The 25,861-nt window shown below is 40.4% G+C and overlaps 1 protein-coding gene across 1 annotated transcript in view; it reads right to left on the minus strand.

Annotated features, from left to right (window-relative positions):
* Positions 1-25,861, minus strand: part of SLC44A5 (solute carrier family 44 member 5) — a 47,307-nt gene that overhangs the window by 16,695 nt on the left and 4,751 nt on the right. Inside the window, exons 3-11 of the mRNA XM_086617083.1 lie at positions 21,822-21,895; positions 15,014-15,098; positions 12,099-12,183; positions 8,628-8,756; positions 7,766-7,826; positions 6,030-6,153; positions 4,726-4,809; positions 1,343-1,455; positions 792-923 (exon numbers count right to left, since the gene is read on the minus strand). Coding sequence (XP_086473209.1) covers positions 792-923; positions 1,343-1,455; positions 4,726-4,809; positions 6,030-6,153; positions 7,766-7,826; positions 8,628-8,756; positions 12,099-12,183; positions 15,014-15,098; positions 21,822-21,895 — 887 coding nt within the window. The remainder of the gene's footprint in view (positions 1-791; positions 924-1,342; positions 1,456-4,725; positions 4,810-6,029; positions 6,154-7,765; positions 7,827-8,627; positions 8,757-12,098; positions 12,184-15,013; positions 15,099-21,821; positions 21,896-25,861) is intronic.

Genomic DNA, 25,861 nt, shown 5'->3' on the forward strand with positions numbered 1-25,861 from the left:
TTAAGTGAAGACACAAAGCAGAGAAAGGAGATTTAAGCAGTAAACTACTGCTCTATTAATTTAGCTACCAATAGGGAGAGGCAGTGTTTTAGGTTATGTCCCATTCCTCATCTGCATGTCTGCGTGCCTTCTAATAGAGCAGTAACAGCAGCAAACGTAATATCTGACAGGTATTTGTTCTCTCTTCCAACCTTCCTTCCCTGGGGAGGGATGTGCATGCTGCAAGCCGTCTTATCCAGTAGGATTTTGTTTTAAAAACACTGCCCTTGTACGGGAAGGCAACGAAGCATTTTTGAAAATAAAGGTGATGAAATTTGTGATGGTTCATGCCACAGTCTGAGATTAGCCTCCAAGAAAATTCAGTGACCTGAATGTAAACAGTTCTACAAAGACGTGTAGAGTTATTAATCTCATTTCTGGGGCCCTCAAAGAGGGAGAACAAACAGACTGGGAGAGAAAAATGCTCCTCCTTATGCAACATCATCAGGACTAACTTAGTTATTGCCTTCTACTTCCCAATTATAAAGACTGAACACACAGGAAGTGGAATGCTAATAACACAAGCATTTTTCGGACCCATCACTAGTGCGATCGCGTTATCTCCCCTTACAAATATACTAGTCTCCTTGCAAAAAAGTAGATTTTTACACAATACAAAGAAAGAGAATTCTGCTTACTTCTCTGAGCGACGTACATAAAGGAGGAGATTTAATAAGGCAGAAACCGTAGCAAGACAGTGCCTGTGTCTCCTAAATATCCACTAGCAGATACCAAGTTTAAAGGGCACTTACTAAATGCTAACCATGTTTGCCTCAGTTGCAGGTACACTCTGAAGTCTGTCTGGAATCCTATATCGTAAACAGTGAGGTCAGATCCAGGTATTCCTTTAAGATGATCATACTCCCAGTAACAATGCCAGATGCCTTTTAAAACACAATCAATATAAAATGAGTGTTTCCGAAAAATACAAAGCCAAGGTTTTCTTAAAAAATCTTTTACAAGCCAAGTGTTTTGTCCTTGGCATGTCAGGTCAGCAAAAACCAAAAATGCATTATTGTGAGACTAGTCAATTATAAAATGACATATATAGAAAAGAAACACCAGTACAAGTGAATACAGACTAAGCATATAGAGGGCAGATAATTCAGGTTACTACATCTGGTGCTAAGTATTGATTCTTAATAAATTTCACTGCCATTTAAACCCTTCTCACTTAACTGTGGCTAAAACTAGGCATTAATTCTCCCAATTGTATCAGTTAATTGATGTAATTACTGATTTTCCTTGCCCAAACTTAAGCAATAAGGAAAAATAGCCTCAGAGGCTAGAAGATTACACCTACCATAACCTATAATTCCAATCACACCAAAGATGAAAATCCAGAAAAGAACCCCAGCCGTGAACCTCAGTAACACAAGGAAGAGCAGACTTACAATCATTGCAATGAACAGCCCACTAGAAAGACAAGAAACAGAAACAGAGAAAATAAGTGTGAGAATCTTCACTTTCTTGCATGCCTGTTACTCAAATGAGGGTCATTTCATCTCACATAAGAGAATGATTTGTAAATATGTATTTCAGAATCTTCCTTATGAAATACATCCTCATAGCTATCATCTGCTATTAGAAACAAATAGCTCATGTATGATGATTTCTCAGGGCAGAGCCAGAAGTGTTTGTACAGACCAGGTTCCCAGGTTGGCTGAATGGGACTAGTACAACGCCTTTTTGGCCATTTACACCAGCTGAACAACTCGCTGCCTTTTTCAGGCCACAGTCTAGTCTACAGTTCAGAAAGTTATACTGAAGGAATACCTATGTGTGAGGAGGTTGCTGTTTTATGTCGTCCATTAAAAATCCCTATTTGCAAAGAAACAATGTTAGTAAAGTAACATTCCAGGAGCTTTCCTAGAAAAAAAAAAAAACAAACAACTAAATTTAAGAGGAAAGCCAGTGACTCTTTCTTTGCATTGAAAGAGGAAATGATCAGGGCATCATGATGCATAAGTTTCTTTTAAGTTACCAATGGGGCCCCTAGGAGAAACATCTACAGAGTGTCTTCTCTTTATCAAGTCTATGGTAAGGAAACACTTGTTTTCATTTCAATCCTAGAAAGCAAATCAGAAAGGAAAAAATTACTTCAAAAGACCTTTTTACTTAGCGAGGCCTTCTGAAGCAATGTGAATAAAGCGATGTGAAAATAATCCCCTCCAACAAACAGCCAGCTCAGATGCTTCACAGAACATTTTATTTCTCAGAATTTTTAGTAGGTGTTACACCAGAATTTTGTATTAGTAAAGATTCAAAAAAACTTAAAACCTCTTCTTGCCTGTGTTCAGTAACTTCCCTTCTAAACGTTCCCAGGTTATTTAGCCAGTTACCAAAGACAAAAAATGGGTCAGTCTGATCACGAACAATCAAAACCAGATGTTTTGGGCAAACTACGCCAGATGGGCAGAGGGACAAGAAAAAGAACATCAGCTTATTTAGTTAAACCTTTGTAAGCTGGTCTTAAGTCCTAGCTCATTAAAGGCTTCCTAGCATGATATATTTTCCCTTTCTGAATGGCTTATTTGAAATTCAGAATGTATTCCTCAAAAAAAAGGTTGTAGTTTTGGAGCTTATGACTATTTTTGAAAGTAGCAAGTTACCTTTCGCTAAAGTTATCTTTAGATATATACGAGTCATAGAAACACCAATACTGAGCACATGGTCACAACTGTCCTCAATAAACTGATTCCCTTAAACAGAGGCTTGAAAGCAGCAGTTCCTTTGGGATGTGCCAATGTCACGGCTCAGCCCGGCCGCCGTGCAGCCGCTCCCTCGCCTTCCCCAGCCCCAGGGGATGGGCAAGAGAATTAACGGGCAAAAGGGAAAGAGACCCGTGGGTTGAGATAAGAACAAGTTACTACTACTGCTACTAAGATATGAATATATACATTTGCATAATGATAATAATATACACAAAACCGTGATGCACAGTGTAATTGCTCACCACCCGGTGACCAAGGCCCAGCTTGTCCCAGACTAACGATCCCAAAACAGACACTGCAATCCCGGATGAGCGAGAGGCCCAAAAAGAGAGCGAGAGCAAGAGAGAGCAGTCCGAGAGTCTAAGAGTGAGAGCCCTGGAAGAGCAAAGGCCCTTCTTTCCAGTCAACCCTCATCTTTATACTGGGCATGACGCTGCATGATATGGAATACTTCGTTGGCCAGTTCAGCCTTCACTCCTAAGTCTAAGTTCAGATCACAAGGGGAGTTGTGGCCTCTCTGTCCCAGCCATGACCCCCATCCAGTTGTGCTCCTGCACACCGGCAAGAATGCGGCAGCTGGAAAGTCCTTGAGGTCCCGGTGCCAACTACAAACATCAGTGCGCCGTCAGCATCCTGCTCATAGTGAATCCCAGACTAAAATCAAAGCACAGAGCTCTTCCAGCTGCTAAAAAGAAGAGCTAACTCTGTCCCAGTTGAAACCAGGACAGCTAAAAAGACTAGAGCAATTCCATACGTAATTTTTAATCCAGCCTCCTTTCACTATCAGGGCTTTATTGTCAACACCCAAACCGTGGCACTTAAAATACGTTTGTCCAGAAATTGTTTGATGTGTGCTATCACTTGGTGAAAAGTGTGAAGAAAATTCTATCCTACTACTCTAAAAGTAGCAACAATTCCTAATAAAAATATCATATTTTAAATGTGGAAACTGGCTTCAGTATTTAGAATTTCTGTTCAAAAAATGGCCAATTCTCTCTCCAGCCTATCTGTTCAGTGATATCTCTTTCAAAAGAATCAGCCCCATAAGCCTGATTTCAATAAGAGATCTAAACAGAACTGAGCTTGCTGAATGCCAGTGAGTTTCTTGCCACTGACTATTGTGAGCACAGTATCAGACTATGAGAAAGCTGTCCTCCCACCAGTGACTGAACACCTTTAAAATCTCACAACTTATGTTTCTGATTGACTAATTCTCCATATTGTTTATTATCTAAAGTTTATATATTTATTGTTGTGGATTTGCATTCAGGCTTGAATAATGTGTGCTTAATACGTGCACGTTACAGGCTCTCACCTGGCAAAGACTTCTGCTCCTGTTTAAATTGATCAACATCCTGTCCATCAAAACAGTATTAATGGGTTAAGAATGTACATAGACTGACATATTTGCTTCAGCAAAATAGCCACTTCTTTTGTTTCAGTGCTGCATTTTTACTGATTGGTGATTAGTGAGTATTAATTGCAAGGTAAAGTTAATACTGTTCAATAATTGTTGTTCTTGATGTTTGCCTGCTGCATTGGATATTGGATATATGGATCGTAATGGATTTAACTATATACTGCTAGTATGAATTTAGAAATTAAGTGGTTTATATATACATTAATGACACTTAGCAACTGCAATTGGTTTGAAAATCACTTAATTAAAATTTTTCAGTTTTGGAATTACCATGTAGACAGGTCCTGTAACAGAAGACAGTACCTCCTGTTTTCAGCCTGGCAGGATATTAAAAAGCTTCTTCAGATCAACTGACACTCTATGTATGTATGCTGTGCTATCCTTACTTCATGTACAGACCATAACATTATTATCATGTGATGAAAAGAAGTTACAGTTGCTCCTTGAGTTTAAAAGCAGGATTTTTAACAAACACATACATAATCTATTTTTTAATTCCTGCATGTTCCAAAGTGAATTTGGAAAAATTAAAAATACTCATGAAAATCTTACATTAAAATCCAATACCAAGAAATGGCATAATCTTCAAAAATTTTCATTCCAACTGATCTTGCATCCAGGACATTATTGATGCCGCTGAGAAAAGATAAACCAAAGAAAAGGTTGCTTTAGGTAGAAAAGTAGAATTCATTTAAAAAACAAACAGGCTCAGTGAAAGAATAGGAAATATCTTTGATAGTGACAAGAGTATATTACTATGCTCCAGCTCCAGTTCTGTAACCAAGCCAACAACAATCACAGTTATGCCAAAGAAAAAACCTGTCTAAAAAAGTCTATACAGCTCCTGAAAAAGCCCTATTAAAAAAATTTTATTACTACTAACTAGTGCCAGATATTATTGCTTATTATGTCACAAGAGAAGTGTATACTGTTAAGATCTGCAATGTACCAAGAGCCAAACAGTTGTGACTCCAGAACTGCTAAGAGCAGAGAAGCAGAAAATAGTTCAGTGACACAAAAGGTTGACTTTATGTAACTGTTTTCCTATCCTGCAAAGTGCTTGTCCATATTAATGTTTTCATAAGAAGAAATTAAGGATCTTCGTATCAAATAACAGACAATGGAGTTGCAGATGCCAGAAGAAGGAAACTTAAAAAGATGCAGGAGTTATCAGCGTGGGTAAGGTGCTAGAATGTGGTAGCCTTGCATCGAGAGGTAAGAAAAGGTACCTCTGTGCTCCAGACAGGCTGAGACTGACAGGAGCTGGAAAAGTGAGGCTATTGCAGCAGTTTTCCCTCATCCTGGTTGATGCCCAGGATTGGAGATGCTTGCTGTCCATCTGCAAGGGAGCTGTTGTCACGCATCAGAGCCCAGTACATTGCTTTTTGACCTTCAGACATGTACTAAAACCAGGCGGGCTCTGACGAGGTGAGGTGCCCAAAGTACTAGGACAGTCCATGTTAGTGGAATGGCCATCATAGGAAGGAACAGCCATGGCCAGTACTGGCTGGGCTGCGTCCTGCAGCATGAGGATTTAATTTTGAACCTTCTTTAGAGCTTTCTTTAATACTAATTTTTGCTAGGAAAAACAACAAGAATTATTTAAAAACTGACAGTCACTCTGAGACAATCAGACTAAAACTTTGGGCTCCTCGCTCATTTCTGCAAACCACAGTGCTTGTGTTCCTTGCTGGAACTTTGCAGGAGCCCAGGCACAGAGAGATCATTTACTGGCACGTCTTGCCTGGGTACCCTCAGCCATTTGCTACTACAGATTCTGATTGTTTTTTCAATTCCTTAATTATTTCACAATCTCAGAATCCAACAAATGAGCACTTAAGAAGGGTAAAACCTACTTTGCAGCTTCCCTGAGATCAGTTACATTTCTTGTTTTCCCTCTTCCATCTTTGAACGTAGTCTGATTTGCCACAGTTAGTACACCATTCTTCGTGGAGAAATCTGGGAAGCATCTCTTAAGAACTATTCAAAATATCAAAAGAAAGCATGCATATTACATGTCATGTCAAGCTCCACTTTTATCGCTTGTCTTTTGAAACATATTTAAATAATTTCAGATTTACAGTCACTTGTTTTTAACTGATTATCTAACGATATGTTGACTTTGACAAATCTTGGAAGAGCCATTATATTCAAGATTATGATTTTTATGCTCCAGGGCTTTTTGTCTAAGCTCAGGCATGGCAGGATCATAGCTTTCCACTGGATTCTAGGTGCTACTGAATAACAACAGTAGTGTATGTATCAGTTTAAGAGCTTGTAATAAATGTGGAACTTACTCTCTGTCAGTATCTGGGCAGCTTATAAAAACTGCAGCTTCTCAAATATGTCATTTCATGGTAAAAATCAAACCAGCCCCCAAGGACAGACTCAACATGACTGGCCACAAATGGTATTAGCACCGAAAATAATACATAACAGCAAGTATCAGTTCCTCATACACCAGATGAGCTCCAGGACCAGCCACTATCACTAGATATTCTTGGAGAGGAAGCAATGGAAAAGAGACAGAAACTATTGGTTAGACAGAGGGAGGAGGAGATTATAAAAGGGAGAGAAAAGGAGAGATGTTTACATACTCATTTATGTTGCCCTGCTCTTTGCTGCAAAAAGTCCTGGTTTTCATTCCAAAGGGAAGAGCAGGTTAGTCTTCCTACACAGCTGTACTTTAACTTTATACAACAATTCTATGCTTTCCTTATCAGGTTCCAATAAATACTGATGCCAGAGTTCCATATTCAGTCTAGAATATCTACCCTACCAATTATTCTGAGGAAATAATTCATATATCTTTTTCTTTTTCTGTAAACTTTGACCCTTGTTGTAGGCTAAAAGAAGGTAATAGCTTCTTAGCAAATTATTTCCTATCTTTTGGGTCAGCACATCAGTTTTCATACAAATTCTTATTTTTAAAAAAAAAATTAATCTATATTTTCTCTTTTTTATAACCTGTCCCTGGTTTACATGATGTCTATTTTAAAACATGGGAAAATAAACAGCAATTCCTTATTTGCATGAGCTTCTGGGTCAGTGACAGATACTCTTGGTATTACACTTGTGCAGCTGAGATGAGCTCTAAGACCAGTGGTTATCTACTCAGAAGTATCTGCTGACCACAGTGACGAAAACATTTTTTTGTCTCCTTAACATAGCCAGCACTACAAGTGAAAAGCAAGCTGCATTGTAACTAGGCTCAAGTATCATCTGAACTTCAACAGCTGGCCATACAATCCCTCCTACATTCGTGGCATTTTCTTGATGCCAATGGGGTTGCTTACTCATATATTTTGGAAGTCACAATTTGAGATGTAAAGCTTTTTTTATCAGTGATGACGCAAGAGCAAGAAAGAGCTCAGCTTCACCCAGTCACACGCTGAATGTTGATGGAGAGCAGTTGGCAAAAATAATAATAAATGTTTATACTTTCAAATTGTTTAAAATTGAATGGATGTCACTGTCAGATAACAGACAGCTCCTAGTGACCTTGCCACAAAACATTTTTCAGTCTAGAGTTGTGCTTTCATGTGAACACTTATAATCTGCTAAGATGTGTGTAAGAAGTAGAACCACTCACAAGGCCTGCTTGGAATGATCATCGAAGGACAATCTTCATCACGTAGGACTTGAGCAACAGACTAAAAGGGGAAAAATAGGAATGTTGAATACATAGCAGAATAACTACATGTTTTTCGTTTCTCACCCAGTCTGAGAAAATGCCCCAAACTGGGCTTTGTAGCCTCCTCCTCCTCCATCTTGACTGGTGAAGCTGCAAGATACATTCATGATGTGAGTGAGAATCCAAACTGTCATTGTGACTTGGGAAAAGACTATTCTTCTTTCCTTTTCTAATGACAAAAAAGAAAAGACTTGTTCACTTTGGATCAGCATCTAAGCCAGAAGTGACTGGGCAATTGTTTCTTGCCTCCCCTTCCCCTTTTCTCTTAAAGAAGAGTAAGAATTTAACACAATTAATACAGCTGAATCGCAAGATGGGTTGTAGATGAGAGAAATAATGCAGTACACCTGAGTGCAAAATCAGTTACATGAACAATAGGTTAATTTTCCCAGCTAAATTACTAAGTAGCTACTAAGTAGCTCCTATGACTTAAGAGCCTTAAGAACCGGTTTGAGATCTCTGCTCTGCTGCTGTGGAGTACCTAAGTACTAAAGGATACTGCTTGCCACAGTACTGCAACTACATGGGTAGCTGCAAATATTCTTTTAAGCAAACAGTAACCATTTAGAGAGTGAGGGATTTGGTGTGCATATGAGAGCTTTGCCCCTGATTAAACCACTGTCAAACCAAATATATGGGATGACTCCTTATAAGATGCAATCAGAATAATTCAAAGCTTTGATGTACTGCAGTAAAATCATGTGTATTACATATTGCTTGAAGAAAAAATGAATTCCATCACCTACTGATACATACACACCTTGCGAGGATTGTTAAAACCAGGTTTGCAGAACTGCCTGAAGTAATTCCACTGATCTGGTTTATATCTGTAGGAAGCCTGAACATCGATGTAAGTTGCAAACCTGTCTGGGCACTTTGAGACACAAAGCTGCAAGAAAAGAACAAAAATCATAGAATCATCATGGAATCATAGAATGGTACAGGCTGGAAGGGACCTCAGAGATCATCTAATCCAACCTCCCTGCCATGGGCAGGGACGCCTCTCAACTAGACCAGGCTACTCAAGGCTCCATCCAACCTGGCCTTGAAGACCTCCAGGCAGGGGGCATCCACAACTTCTCTGGGCAATTTATTCCAAAGTCTCACCACCCTCGTACTGAGGAATTTCTTCCTAAGATCCAATCTAAATCTGTTCTCCTTCAACTTAAACCCATTTCCCCTTGTCCTATCAGTGGACACTCTTGCAAAAAGTCCCTCTCCAGTAGGTTCCCTTCAGGTATTGGAAGGCAGCTATTAGGTCTCCCCGAAGTCTTCTCTTTCCAAGGCTGAACAATCCCAGCTCCCGCAACCTGTCCTCGTAGCAGAGGTGCTCCAGCCCCTGGATCATCTTTGTGGCCCTCCTCTGAACACGCTCCAACAGATCTATGTCTCCAACAGATCTATGTCTCTCCCCACCCTAAGAGAGATATAGATCTATTGGAGCGTGTTCAGAAGAGGGCCACAAAGATGATCCAGGGGCTGGAAGGGAGGAAAGTCAGTGCAATTAAAATGCAAGGAAAAGGCCACCTACAGAAGTGCATTGTTTTGTGGAATTGCCTTCAGTAATGTTTACTGCCGTTTTCAGAAAGGGACGTATGTTTTCCCTTTGATTTCCCAGATGAATACTTCTAAAATTCTTTGATAGAATACACTTTTAAAATTTCTCCTCATATCTGGCATATCAAGCCACTCTCTGCATCTTATTAGGTTCTACACATTCTGGTAGAGATGCAGAGCTTTCAGTCTGTTGAAAAAAAAATATCTTTTTTTTGAACACCAGGAAAAAATCTGTCAAGTCCTCCTCTACTTCCAGCAGCAGCAGTGTATATGAGCAAGGTGGTGCAGTAGCTACTTTCACAGGATACACATAGTTTCTTTCTATTACATTTATAAGGGGAACTTTATTTAAAAAAAGTCTCATGCAGCTAAAATTGTTCCACCCTTCTACACAGTCTCTTCCGTCAAATACATCTCCACAGATATCGTTCAAGTCGAGTTAGGCGTAAATCACTCAAAGGTGACTTTTTACTACTGACTAATGATGAATCTCCCCTAGTCACAAAGCAAGAGGGGTGCACATGCCAGGAATTAAATTCACACCACTCAAGGTACAGCCATTATAAACCAGACTTATGTGAGAAATCAAGTGAGGACTGGGGTTTGATGAATGCATCTCAGAAGTTACGATTTAGATTTATGTAGTGGAGAAGCAGCTGCCCCAATACACAGACTCTGAGGGCTCTGCTGGTCACTGGAATCATCAAGTGTACAGCTGCTCTGACTGCTCAGTGTTCCTGAATACTGTGAGGTAGTTTGAAGATCGTATTTTTAGCAAGTTTCAGCCTTTTCTAGAAGGCTGTTCTCTGTTCCCAAAGCTGTGCTATCCAAACACCTCTGCCAAGCTCTGCTATCCAAGTACCAGACAGACATCATGCATGAAGCTGTGTTTCACCTGAAGGGCATTTAGCCATATATGATTCACCTAAAGGAATTTTGGGAAAAGATGTACTAATTCTTAGAGCAGGGCAGATGCTTCAAGAAGGTCTTTCCAGACAAGTAGTACAGTCCTACAGACTACTCACAGTGCAAAGAACAAAGAAAGAAGAATTTGGTCCTCACTGGGACAACAGGTGACGAACAAGTATACACTTCACTATAACCTCAGCTTCCCATCTGTGAAACAGGCAATGAAACGTGCTGTCTGTGGATCCAGTGAACTGCAGTAATCATTCGCAAATCCACAGTCTTACTCAAGAACTGAAGTTCTTCTCATCCCAGTTCTTGGTTGTTTGTTTTTTTTTTTTTTTTCCTGCTATTTGATATGAATGGGACAGGAATGAAAGGCTCTGTCTGCAGTTCAAAAGAGGAATTATCAAACAAATGTTTCTTCAGCATTTTCACAAAAGACCAGAGAACTAACCATCTGCAGTAGTAAACAGCATTCAAAAACATTCTCAGTTTTGGAGATGCTGTATGTTTGAAAACAAACACAATAACTACTACGCTCCCCCAAACTCTCCTTCGACAAGTGTTTCACCTTACTTCATTCATGACCACTGCCAGCTTGACCACAGCACGAGTCAAATCCCACACAATGACCTCAGTATTTCTGAACAGGCTGAACTGTTCCAGTAACAGAGTCGAAAGTCTGCAAGGTAACAGTATTGGTGTCTGCATGTGGACAGATGGGCATTCCTGAAGCAAACCTGCTGCTGATACAGAAAGAACCCATTCTGACAGCAACTGGCCAGTGTTAAGAGGGCTCTTGCTCTTCCTTGCTGGAGATTTCCATCTCTTCAGCTGTGTCAAATAGTCCATATGGTCACACTAACTGATAGGCCAGAAACATCTATCAAGGATAGGGATCAGGAGTAAGGGCAAGCTGGAATGGGAAACATTTTAAAATGATAGTCAAATAAATAGACAATTAACATTCGTAATCAGTAAATTGGTTCCCATGTAACAACCCTCATCCGGATTAATAATGGACTTCACTGAATGTTGTAACGATGGCTGAGACCACACTCTGTCATCTGCAGTTTAATTACACAGTACAATTACTTCGGCTGATCCAAGCAAAGCTGGATCAGAGCAGTCGTGCACCTAATTCCTCAGACCTATCCCATGCCATAAGTTGTTGCCTCGTGAGATGAACTGACATAACTGTTTGCTCAACAAACCGGGTCAGTAAAACAGTCTCACGTGAAAAAGATCAGGGGGAGAGTTTTAACCCACACAAGTCCAGTGACAAGTTTCACAGCTTCATGAGAAGCTGTAGCGCAGCTAAGGGAGTACAAATTGTGGCATAAGGCAAGAACGAGCTTTCAGATCTTCACTTCCAAAAGTGCCATAGGCTCTACCACACCCAGATACTACAGTCACTGGGGATATGCACATTTTCTTGAAAGTGTCTAGTTTGAAAAACCCTAAATGTCAATCAAAATTATTTTCTGCATGCACTGATTACTACTGGATAGCTGCTTGTGATGAATTCGTAAATAACATTTTTTTTTGTCAACTCTTATCCAAAATACACAATCTTGTGCATTTCTATTTACTTTTTCTGACCTTCGCAGGCTACAGAGATCATATGCTTCACATCATCGATAAAACAATCATCATAATTTGAAGGATATGAACAGCAATTTTTCAATCCAAACCAATGTATGTCTAGTTCTTAAGCACCGTGACTAAGGGCAGGGAAAATATTTTATCTCTGTATTTCACTCACCTGTGTTGTAGGGCACTGTAGGTTTATTAACACTACAGGGCTGGCACATTTCAGAATGTTAAAGTAAAACAAAATTGTCTTGTTCCTATGGAAATGGATATAAGATAATTAATGTTATAAACATAAGTGCTTATACATTCTACCATTCAAAAATTTATAGCATACACCAAGATTTAAATTCTATTACTGCTAATAGTTATATTCCAAATATAAGACCAAAAAAACAAATCCCAAGCAGATCTGGAATGTTCCATGCCAAGACATCTCTGAAACCAGAAGTATTTGTTCTAAAGAATGCTAATTTGAGAAGTTTTTCCACAGCAAGGTTTTAAGCTGAAACAACCCTAGGTGCTGTTACAGGTATCTATAGTCCTGCCTCTAAGAAGTGAGGTCTGTAAAATACCCCTGCAACAGCCCTGTGGTCCCTTTGCTTACACTGAACATACTGTGCACGTACTCCACACAAAATCACTATCAGCAAATGCTATGCTGGAAAAGTCGCCTATTTTTTGTTGATCAGAAGGTGGCACCAAAATCAATCAAAACCTTTTAATGGTCAGAAACTGAAAGCAGCTGGCCAGGAAACAGAACAGTAACAGCACCTGCTAATAACGCTGATAAACTTCCTTTGATATAATTAAGGGACAGTCTGAGGGGATTGCACCCCAGAATCCGTACACTTGGCGGCTACTGGAACTTGGGACCTTGAGGTAACTGTCACCTCAGTTTGGCTTTGTTGAACACTGGTTTCCCCAAGATCTCTGGATTTAAACACCTGGGTTTGGAAGACAGCAAAATATGCTGTTAATCTTTGCTATGTCAGAAAATGATCAGACAGCTCGAGTGCAGATGGTACGGCAGTAGCCACAAGACATCAGTCAGCCAGCCATGCCAGGACTACAGAGTGTCCCTACAAGAAGTAATGGTACGTATGCCCCGGTATGGCCTATGACGCACAAGAGGACACAGCAAGCAGTGTCTGAGCCACCACTGACCCCCACGGTGGCAACTCAGCACGGAGGGAGCTCTGCCTTGGAAGCAGGATGGCAGTATTAACAACGACGCTTGCTCAGGCTAACAAGGCTGCTCCTTTTCTATCCGGAGCCCTGCTCCCCCATGTCTCCATTGTATTCCCCAGTGCAGGACATATCCTCTGACCTTCCACCAGCACATGGCTCCCATCAATTGCTGGATATGGCCATTATATAGTATCACTGCACATTCAAGCTCCCTTTAAAACTGGGATTAGCTCAACTGCCTGACATTCTACAAGGTTAAATTGTTTTCACTGGGGTTTGTTCTACTGTTTCACGAAACACGCATCCTGGCAAAAACAATTCACTATCACTAGTTGTTGTTATTTTTTCAAATCAATAGAATAAAATTTTGGACCGAAATGTCATAGTTCTTCAATAGTTTCTGGACAGTATTTATAATCTGTGAGCTGCTCAAAGCCATTACTGAAGTCTTTCTTTGTTTTCTTATGTCCTAGCCCACTTGCTGATATTGATAGCAGAAAAGAAAGTTTAAACGTGTATGAAACGCAAGAAAACAGCCACCAAGAACTAGGTCTGTGTTCTTTAATAATAAAATTGTGTTGTATTCCGGGATTACGTTGTGCTCTGTAAGAGGCAAACAAGTTTAGAGATTACATGGAGATTAATGGATGGATTATGGATTACAGGGAGACACCAAGAGGCCGCAGAGAGACTCTCATGACAACACAAAGCAGAATTCATTTGACTGCATGGAATCCACTGAAGTTGAAGTGAGTTTTTGCAAGAGCTGTGAGTATTGACTTGGTTTTGAGCTTCTCCTTTCTACTCAGTGATATTGCTGGGAATGCTTGTTCCAAGCACAAGATTCAAAACACAGAGACTGTGATCGCTTTCCAAGGAAAAACTCTCAGCCCTTGGGGACTTTGGAAAACCACAGCCCTGGGTTAGCTTTTCACACTGCTTACTTTCAGGACATCTGAAAAACCTGACAATGGTATCAATGAAGGCCTGACAAACACATCCCACATCTTCATTTTTAGGGGCTAGAGGGACTTGTACAGAGGCGCCTACTGCCATAAACACTCTTGCTTTTCCAATAGGTTGTATGATGTGTCTTTTGGCTTGTATCTTTATAAGAAACTCCTCAGTGTAGCAAGTAAGTGTCAAAATGCAGTCTCGGTGCATTATTCTCCAGTAATCATATATATGGAGGGACATTTGTGAATACAAACTGGAAATCACATTGTAACAAATCACTAAATGGAAGACTTGAGTAACAAAGAGAAAGAGGGAATGGGAGTGGATGACAAGAATCAGAGAGAAGCATCTGGCTGCATGCCAAACAGTGCACGGATGCTGTGCGTCTGGGACTCCCAAACCCATTTTCCCACTGCTTCCTATAGATCAGAGAGGGGATGAGGACAAATTGGGAATGAGGGGCGGGGGGAGTATAGAAGGGGTCCAGTGAGGGGAACACACACAACACTACAACTTTTTCTCCTAGTTTTTCCTCTTCAGAAATTGGGACTTCCTGACGACTGCTGTGAAGATCTTAGTCGGAGGGTGGAACAGGTCTTCTTACGTTATCTAGCCTGTTTCCTCCGTAAAAAAAACTTCAGAGGATATAAAGTCCTAGCTCTACCTCTGTTCCACTCCCTGTCTCCTGCTCCTTCCCTTCTGAACTGCCATTTGGACAGTGGCTTCCTCATTATGAAAACAACTGCAATATAGTAATAATTTGGGTCTATATTTGCACTGAGCAACTAATTTATTTCTGAACTTTATTTGGAATAAATACAGTAAGAGTGTCACTGTCTCTTCAGCTTCCCACAAGAACCTCTAGAAGACAGAGAGATTTGACTCATCTTATTTATAGTGCATAAGTAATAAAGATATATGAATGGATTTAGTACTCACTCGTTGAGGGTATCCTTCTGACCACAGAACTGCCCATAACTGTCAGTTGGATAAATCACTTTCCTGGGGTCACCGTGCACCCAAGCTGCAAAAACACACGTATCTTGTCAACATTTTAGTCAAGAGAGCACAGTTAATAGGTGAAACTGATTAGCATGAAAATGTATCTAAGTACCATTATAATCTTTGTCGATCACCACTGAAGAGTATTGATTTGTAGATTTCCTAACGAAAAACGAGAACATACACCAAACTAAACTGAACTAAGATATGGATGAAGCAGTACAAACGCAAACCAGTTCACTTTTTACCTTTGGGGCACAAATATCTGGGTTGTATCCAAAATATGATCTAATGGACCTAAAAATAATTATTATGAAAAGGAGAAAGAAGAAGAGCTAACTACGTAGACAAATCTGAGCATTCACAGACAACCACAACGGCATTGAAATTCATGGGATTACGTGGGTGCGTGACAGAAATACACCCGGTGTTACAATCCAACGGACTCCATTTGCACTAAGAATGGAAACAAACTATCACTTTGTAAATGAAAATTGTTCCTGACCTCTCACATAGCAATTGTCCCATTTTTCAGTTACTAGGTTTGCACCTGGCTCCTTGTGTATTATATCCTAGCATGCACCATAGTACTGAATGGGAAGAGAGGTTTATCTGGAACTTTTAAACTTCTTTTCTCCACTTCAAAGCAGGATTTCTTCTCCAAGCCATTTTCACAGACACCATTACTTGCCTGGTGTTACCAAGTACAGACCAGCTATCACCACTAACATGGTTACCTCTAAGCTGTAGTGTGCAGACCTGACTAAGCTTCCTTCGTGACCAGTCAATGTCCAGCCTTTGAACTGTTCTGACTACTAACTGCTTATTTGACCCTAAATAACAGAAATTACAATTATTTTTAAGTATCATCTGAAAGTAAGATATAATATCAGAATACAATAGAATCCTAGAATCACAGAATGGTTTGGGTTGGAAGGGACCTCAAAGATCATCCAGTTCCAACCCCCTGCCATGGGCAGGGACACCCTCCACTACACCAGGTTGCCCAAAGCCCCATCCAACCTGGCCTTGAACACTTCCAGGGATGGGGCAGCCACAGCTCCTCTGGGCAACCTGTTCCAGTGCCTCACCACCCTCATTGTAAAAAATTTTTTCCTTAGATCTAATCGAAATCTGCCCTCTTTCAGTCTAAAGCCATTGCCCCTTGTCCTGTCACTACACACCCTTGTCAAAAGTCTCTCTCCAGCTTTCCTGTAGCCCTTTTAGGTACTGGAAGACTGCTCAAAGGTCTCCCCAGAGCCTTCTCTCCTCCAAGCTGAACAGCCCCAGCTCTCTCAGCTTGTCTCCATAGCAGAGGGCTCCAGCCTTCAGATCATCTTCATGGCCCTGCTCTGGACTTGCTCCAACAGCTCCATGTCCTTCTTACATTGTGGGCCCGAGAGCTGAACACAGTACTCTGGGTGGAGTCTCATGAGAGCAGAGTAGAGAGACAGATCCACCTCCCTCGCCCTGCTGCCCACGCTACTTTGGATGCAGCCCAGGACACAGTTGGCTTTCTGACATGGCCGGCTCATGTTGAGCTTCTCATCCACCAGCACACCCAAGTCCTTCTCCTCAGGGCTGCTCTCAATCCATTCTCCGCCCAGCCTGTACTTGTGCTTGAGTTTGCCCTGACCCATGTGCAGGACCTTGCACTGGGCCTTGTTGAACTTAGGGAGGTTTGCACAGCCCCACCTCTCCAGTCTGTCAAAGTCCCTCTGGATGGCATCCCTTCCCTGCAGCGCGACAACCGCACCACACAGCTTGGTGTTGTCAGCAAACTTGCTCAGTGTGCACTCAATCCCACTTTAGGCTTTGATCTATGTACATCACCTTGAACTCGCTTCTCTGTAATTACCCCATTTTCTCTCAACTTTGTGACATTATATTTAGTCATTTGTGAAACTGGCCTTTTCCTCAAGACGACTTTGGTAAGAATAACAGCACTTAACCACAGTTATAGGTGCAGTAGGGACAGAACCTATACCTGATAGAGCAGCAGACCGCAAATGTACTGAAATGTTTGGCACAGATGCACAACATACTTCCGATGACTTGCAAACAGTCACGGAGAATCTGTAACGCTGTCTTTCACCTGGAATGGTTTTAGGTTGCCGAATCTGCGAGTTCTTTTTAATCTGTCAGTTTTCCTGCGTTTTTGGAGTTGCTGCTTGGTATCAAACACTTTCTGAACATTCAGATTAACTGTGTTTCAGATTAACTGTGGTGTTCTGATGGGCAGAGAAAGCTAAAGTGCTTCACCAGTGGTAAACACAGTTTACTTTTTCATTTGTTAGCCGCCACTTACTTGTATCAGTACCATTACTTAACAGGAGCACTTCAGAGGCATCGGCTCTCTCTTACAAATTGCTGTGCTCAGTTGATAACTCACATGTGTACATGACATCAGAAAGCAGACAGCTCTCTGGTGATTGCAATGAGTCTGTAGCTTATGCCATGCATACTTCCTTCCCTCATGACTCTGACAAGGAGTTTTGCTTTCTGCTTTAACATGACCTTGCTTTTCATGCATGTAAAAGCCTGGTCCCAAATGGATCAAGCTCCTATACAGACCTGAAAGACCTTTCAGGCCTTACTTGTATGATGATAGATGAATCTACATTGGTGTTTTCCCAGCCTCAAAATTAGTTTTTTTAAATTAGCTCGGCACATTATTAAAGGGACTCAATTTTTGCATTTGGCTGTATTTTTTCTTTAACACCAGCAAAACAGGAAGCAGTAGAGATGAGCTGCACCATACCAGATTCAAAGTGCTGACAAGAATTTTGTAGAAAGATTTATATCTGCTTCATGCAAATAATCTGGAAGTAGTCACTACTGTCAACAATATCCCTTTCTTAAGTAGCATGTTAAACCTGGAATTACTTTTCGCTTCTCAGACAAACTTGGGAGAATGGAGATAAACACCGCAACATAATGTTGGTTGTTTTTTTTTTTTTTTGTATCTCCGTCTTATTAAGGATCTTTCCATATGAAGGGCCCACGTGACCCAGGTTTACTTCCTTCTGTCTGTTTGGGTGGACTAACACTGCCTACAAGAATAAAACTCAGCTCATCAAATGGACAGAGCAATGTATTCTCCTCAAGTTCTTTTTTGTTCTAATACAAAGTCTGCCGAAATATGTCAAAAGGCTCCCTTGGTTTCACTGGATTTGTATCAATCCTTGGTCTCAAATTTAATCACTCATCTTTTGCAGTGTGTTTGTCAATTATTAGTAGAAATTAGCAGAGTATAAACAATGAAACACGTTGCTCACTTTTGAATAGAATTTCTATTCAGTCTGTGCCTGCTTTGCTATTATTGAATTGTCTAAAACTACTCTTGCTTGGCAGTAGTTGCCCTGTGTGCCTAAGGCTTCAGTCAGGTTTTTAATAAAACAGTATTAAAAAGAATCTGCTCTTAAAATACAGATTTAGCACACTTCGTGAAATTCCATCACTGGGATCACTTGGTGGATGGATGGAGGAGGATGCCTCTCAGCTAAATTTCAAAGCAAAATGAAAAATAATTTGGTGTGATTTACAGCATTTAATTAACTCTGCAGCAGAAAGAGAAGGGAAATGACCAACAGAAGAGAAAATGCGCAGCTTCTTTCATTGCCTGTGCCAGGGCTAACCATCGAGATAATAAATGTAATCCTCTGTCACCTTCTTTGCAAACTTAGAGCAATGACAGTGAAAGAATTCATATAATAAACAGGCATTTTTTTTTGGCCTAGTCAGAGAAGAGTAAGTATCTAATTCAACAGTTCTCACTGAGTGAAGAAGGTTATTGTAAGAACTAGCCTGACAGAGCAGCACCATGTTTTTGCATGTTGTGCTGCACTATTGGTGACTCACTATTAAGCACTAAATGAAAAGGAATTCAGTCACATAAAATTTTTATTCCAGCATGCTCTGATGCTCATATGTCTGTAGTCTGAGTGCTGGCACAAACATCTGGGCTAAAAAAGAAAACGAAAGAACAGTTGAACCAAATTACACAGCTGATTCAGCCCTCAGAGCAGCAATGCAACATCCTATGACACCAATACAGCATTTTTGGGAGGCCTGGAGTTATGTCAGTCCATTTACTGATATGGAGCCAACAAACATGGACAGCATCAGAAACAGCTAATATCTGTCACTAAATGTCTACCAGATACACTCCTTTTTTTATGTGCTCTGTGGGCTATGTCAGTGGTTGTAAAGGCTGGAAAGCTCCTTGTCAATGAGAAAATGTGATTACACCAATGGCATCACTTAAAAATGAACTTCAAATCTGTCTATACTATCTGTCTGATTCCTTCTACTAAGTATTTTTGAAAAGGCAGTCTTTCATATCATTATTTTGCTTCCTGTAAAGGTATTTCTTTAATGTTTTAATGTATGGACAAATGACCTGCCAAATTGTTCGTATGACTTTTTAACACAAGCAATTTAATAATGTATTGAAACAGGTAGTAGAACACATGATACAGAATTTGTAAATCCATGCTGATAACAATGGTATTGTATAAGCATCACATGCAGCAATATAACAAGAGTTATTTGCTTGAATTAACCTGTTCTTTGGAATGTGAGGCTCTTTTCCCAGATACCTTATTTGCTGTCTTTTATGTTCATTTTTCTGAATTAAAAGAATCTTAAATTAAAAGGCTCAACATTTGTAAAGTATTGCCTGGATAAGCCCAGTGCCTCTGAAACAAACATGAAGAGTTAAGTTAGCTTGATAGGAAGGAAAGCTACAGACAACATTAAATTAGCACTATCAGTTAATCTTTAAGCTAAAAGAATGATAAGAAAGTACATCATAGAATAACTATTTCTATTCAGTACAGTCACTCATCATCAGCCGTCACTGAAGCAGAGTTAAGAAAGGCTAATATAAAAAATCATTTGGTTTCATCTTTCAAGGAGAATTGATCACCTTTTACTCAAGGCTACAGTTCAGGCCCTTTGAAACATAAAAAACATCTAGCCCGCTGTTACACAGACACATATGTAGCTGAAGCCTATGTGAGCTGTACATACAATACTGAGGGCAAAATTTGACTCAGATTTTCAGCCACAGCAGTTGTGGGATGAACCTGCATTTATTGCTTGCTTCTCAAGCCAAATTAAACAGGGATCCAGAGCGGTATTCACACATATTCAAGAAATTGCAAAAATCTACTCTTTATAAGCCACAAGGCATAATTCATGACTGAAGATGCATTCATAATCTATTTTCTCTTAATGTGAACTTCTTTGGCTCTCATGTATTTTCTACATGAAACTGTACCAAGGCTGATTTCTTCTTTTACTTAGAAATAAATTGCAGTAAAAAGAATAGCTGACACACAATACAAGGAAAGATGAAAAGCTGGGACCATGTGGATCTGGATTTAGGAACTAAATGTTCCTAGATTGAAAATTCAAATCTTCTCTGTAAGAAAGGTAGAAAAAGTCAACAGCTACAAACTCGTTACCTGGTTCCAGGAATAGGTTATAGTTCTAAGCAATATTTCATAATGTTTGCACGAGAGGGCTGTTCGGATGCCTTGTGTCCAGCAGGAAACCACTGCATGTGCAGAGCAGGGAATACGACCAACATCACAGTACCCACATTGTTCCAGATTACAAACATGAAGAAGCAAGGAACTGGGCAGTCCTTTTCTGCTGCTCTCTATTTCTGCAACATCTAGCATATGAAGTTCTTTGGAAAATGCACATACAAAGTGGACATTTAGTTCTAGCCAAAAAACTAAGGAGATCTGCATTGAGCTGGAAAGAGAGTCAAGATCTGGCAGCACAAAAATACTGTACAGCTAGAAGTTGCCCATGTTCTCCTTTCCCTTCCTCCAGGTAACAGCCCTTCAGAATACTGCCTGTCTGCACAGGGGCAGGTCACCAGTCACCAGAGCATTTATATGCAGCATTTCCCAAAATGGCTGGGGTTGGAAGGGCTCTCTGGAGGTATCTTGTTCAAAACCCTTGCTCAGGCAGAGGCAGCCAGAACAGGCTGCCCAGGACCACATGCAGACAGCTTCTGAATAGCCCCAAGGATGGAGATTGCCCCACCTTTTCTCTCTACAGAACTGAAAATGGTATTACATAATTATGAAGAAAACGAATGGCTTTTCTTCTATGTAAGGTAGGGCCAAAACAATCTTTGACAAGCAAATTGAAAGAGCCCAGATAGACATGCAGATACACTTTCACAGCATCATATGTTCTTTCACACACAGGCATTCATACAATTCTCTCACACAAACAAATAAAATTGCTGTTATTCATGAATATCTCAATGTGCAAACAACTCTGGATCCCACAATAAATGAAGTAATGTCTCTTACTCCTCCTTACTGCTCGCATTGGTCCTTTCAGTAACATTTTACAGAACAAAAAGTCTCTTAAAACCAAAGTGTTTATCTCTAATTTTTGCTTTCAGATTAACGACAAATGAAGGTCAATTTTTCCACCAGTTACCTTATGATAGCAAAATTACCAAACCATGTCATTTTCACTTGAACACACTTAATTTTGAGTTTTTCATCAGTAAACACATGGTTTTGAGCTTCTCCCTAATTACAATAGACACTGACTGTTAATTCATTATTTACTTCTAGGCAAGGCATTGCTTATTGATTGGAAAGCTTTACATAGATACAAGTGAAATGGACACGTCAGTTACAAATTCTGACATTCACAAAGTTGCTTCCCCTGTGTAAGAGAAAGTACTACTACACGTGTGTTTACTTACCCACAATTCCTAATGCAATGTAACCCAGAATGATGACTATGAAGATCACACAGCAAATAACGTCTGTACAGTGCCTAGGGACAGAAAGAAACACTTTTTAATAATAAGGTGTCTAACATGACCCTTTGAAAGCACCAGGTGCCATAGGGTATTTTAACATCTGAATAAGATGTCTGTATCTGCACTTAGTAGAAGTCTTAGTCACAGGATCACGTTTGAGGTGCAGGGTTCTGCTTTCGCAGCAAGACCAGCAAATAAATGTGTATGCCTTTTGCATTGCAGACAGCAATAAAAACATATTGAGGAACAGGTTTAAATATTCTTAAAAGAAATACTGCCTTACAACATCGAATCCATGAGATCACTTCCAGTGTAAGCTACTACAGGACATCCGCCTCAGCATGTCCCTAAAGCCGGTATCGAATATTGCAAACAACGTGATGAAAGAAAGACTCAACACAATATACCTGTACTATAAATAGCTTATGAATGGGAAAATAACAGTACAAATGAAAAAAAAAAGCCTATATGCACCTACTCCTGATCTCTGCACAAAATTCTGACTCAGCTGCTTGACCTCACTTAATGCAATCAAAATATGCTCTACAGAGCAGACAAAAAAATCCCTCAACATATTTTGAAGAGCCATACCTTCTTCTACAGACAAGCAAAGAACAGCACTCTCCAGCCTGAAAACTGAGCCAGTGAGTAAACTGTGAGTATTCAATTAAATGACTGTCTTCTACTTATTGGTCTGAATATTAACCTCATGCAGTAGAGGAGTGGAGATGTGAACCACTAGACTAATTCTTCTCCAGTGTCTGACCTTGATCAGAGCAGTTCCAGGAGTGTAATTAACATGAAGTATGACACTCCCAAGCGAGCAGGAGATGGTCAGTGCATGCTGGTGGGGACCATGGACTGGGAGGGCTGCACTGGGGCGAGTGGGTCCCCCCTTCACAGCCCCGTTTCTACCGGCCCGTGGAAGCCGAGCAGTGATGCTCTCACGGCCCGTTCCTACTGGCCCATGGAAGCCGAGCGGTGGCTCCTGAGGAGACGTTTGTAGCTAATGGTCTCGCCAGGATGCCGTTAACGAAAGAGCGAGTTACTCGTAGAACGGTGTGCTGCCTGGAGCCTCCTATCAGAAGGATCTCGGTCACTGTTGCCAATCACCGTGTCCTGCCTATCCGGCCGTTTCGGTGCCAAGCGGCGGCACAGCCCAGAGGCGCGTGCCCGTAACCGCCCGCAGCGCGCAGCGCTCGCGTCGCGGAGCTGCCGGTGGCACTCCGGGCTGTCCCCGGGGCTGCGGTAGCAGACTGCTGCTGCTCTGACCTGATCCTAATCCCCTTCCGCTTCTCCATGACAGAGGAGTGAGCAACAACCACCCCGGGAAAGCTTCCAAGTTAAAGAGAAGAACTACGATGTTTATCTCTGCTTGCGAGTCCCCGCGAGGAGCCAAGTGGTGGAAGCTGAATCTCGCCAGCAAAAGAAACCTTAGAATCCAAACTCCACTGACACATAGTCATTTTTAGCATCTACCATTTTTTCGTTTTTCCAATCTATGTTTCTTCTTCTAGAGAGCCATTATGCTTTAGCATAAAGGAGCTAAAGATGGCAGAGCTTTTAAACAGTTGGAGAACTTGGAAAGTATTTCCAGGTGTGGAAAAGAAATGAAAAATCCTGTACACTTCTCTAGAGAGACACAGTTTTAACATCTCACTGAGATGAATTTTTAGTGAGGCCAAGGTGGTACAGGATTCAAGGTCAATATGACAGTAATCTAAGAAAGGACAACTGCTCAAAGCAGAAGCAGCGATGCTAAAACAACGCTGCTCATTTTCCCAGCCTCCATTCAGAAGCAGTTCTGACACTGTTCGAGCTTGGCCATCATACCAGCAGAGCAGTTTTTAAGAGGTACAATATTTAATTCAAGGTGTTTTATGAAAAATATGGCACCATAAATACTTGAATTACAACTTCTATAGACTCAAAAACCTCTTCCAGTGCAATTCTCATAGGTCTCATTTAATGATACCTAAATGCAATTAAAGGTTACACTTATTTGTGCTAAAGATTCCTTTAAAAGTGTTGCAGAGCCACCATAAAGAAGTACCCATAAACACTAGCAGAATGTAGGATTTTCTATTCTTTGTAATACACAAACTTCTGTACAGTACCTAGTAAAACCCACTGTTGTCAAGTATTGCCATTTTATAAATATTTTAAAAATGCATAAGAAGTACATAAATCCTGTTTTGAGTAGCTTCAGAAAATTTTGAAACAGTTCAGACAGACTAATTGCTGTTCATACAAAATAATTGCTTATTTTACTAGATACTATGGGTGAAACCCTGGCTCCACGCAACATCATTGTTTGCTCATGTAGCTCATTTTCAGTGAGATCATAATATTACCTCATAAATACAAGGCTCCACAGGGGAGGAAAAAAAATGTAAAAGATCTTAAATTAATAAATTAAAAGAACTCCATAAAGATATGAGGCTATACTGTGAAGATTCTAGGAGTTTCCAAAGTTGCAGGAACTGGAATGATGGGAATTGTCTCTTCCTAAACACGAGAAATTGGAAGCCCACGCTTATTACTGAAACCTACTAAGAAATTATCCAGTTATGCTTTGACTGAAAACAGATTTGATATAAATTTTTTCAAACTAAGAAGGTGATCTGTTACGGCAAATCTGCTTTTTCAGTTTATTTCATGCTAATGAGACAGAACAAACTCACTCAGGAGACTGAACTGAACCTGAACAGGGTTAAAGTGAACCCTAAGGAAGATGGATTAATGGAAATATGATTATGACAATAGGGACTGAGAAGACTGCTTATCGTATTTGGCTACTGAGAAGACCGCTTATTGTATGTGGCTCTATAATCTTTCTTACAGATAGTGCTATTATACTTTTATATAATAATTATGTGTAAACATTGAAAGAGTAATGAGAAAAAGCACTTTACATTTCTTGTTGTATAGATGACAAAAACATTAAAAATGCTTTTGCTAATAGCCAGTAGTGCAAATTTTTATGGTTTTTTGGTACTGTTTAGATAACCAAGTTCATAATCTGAACCAAAACACAGTGAATCTATGTATTTGAACACAAGAGCCTCCATAGAGATAAACTGCTGGTAAAACCGTCATTTTCAGGTGATGTAATAAAAGACCTTCATTTGGTTAAGTGCCCAGTTCAGGCTCTCATATCACTTTCTACTGCTTACTGCTGTGATTTAGTTTAATTTATGGAGCCTGATTAGCTTTCCCCATCTCTCAGAAACATACTGGCTTCTGGACTTCTCTTGCTGTGTCATCTGTGGCAGTGCATGCAGACAATACTCTGTGCATGTGTACTGGCATCCTAGAAAATAAATGAATGCAAAGATAAAATCATCCACACATACTATTAGTGTGTAAAAGCCATTTATTCCCTAACCATTAATGCCTGACTAAAACCTCTCTCTGTTTGGCAGTTTCACGCCCAATGTGTCCCAAGTGCAATTTCGCTCACGACGCTGTGCTAGCAAGAAACTACGACAGTTATTAGTTAAACAGCACTAGCAGTGTCTTAGCACCTACAAATAGTCTTGAGTCCGGCACTGTGCAACCACAGAGAAAAACGAGGCTCAAGATGTTCAGAGTATGAGTTTCACGTTACCACTTTCAACTCTCCTGACACATTAAGGTGACCACTAGTGTCCTCACTTCTGAGTTCCTCCTCCCTGCTTGACTAACAGCTTGTGTTTTGAGACTTCTCTAAATCACGTTGTGTCAAGGTGACATTACACTATGCCATACGATGCCATGAACAGCTCTGAAGAACCCTTTCTTCACTGGGGCTGAACTGAGAAGCAAGATCTGCTGTACAAATGGGTATTTCTATCAGCACAGTGACATTGAGGGCATTATCCTGCATAGCTGAATAAATGTGCAAGACGCCCATGAACTAAGACATCTTGCAGAGAAATTTCTTTCAAAATTTCCCACGAATTGCCACTTATATGTGGAGGCCAAAACTGCATAGAAAA

This window comes from Tauraco erythrolophus, chromosome 10 (genome assembly GCF_009769465.1).
Source record: "Tauraco erythrolophus isolate bTauEry1 chromosome 10, bTauEry1.pri, whole genome shotgun sequence".
NCBI classification, from domain to species: Eukaryota; Metazoa; Chordata; class Aves; order Musophagiformes; family Musophagidae; genus Tauraco; species Tauraco erythrolophus.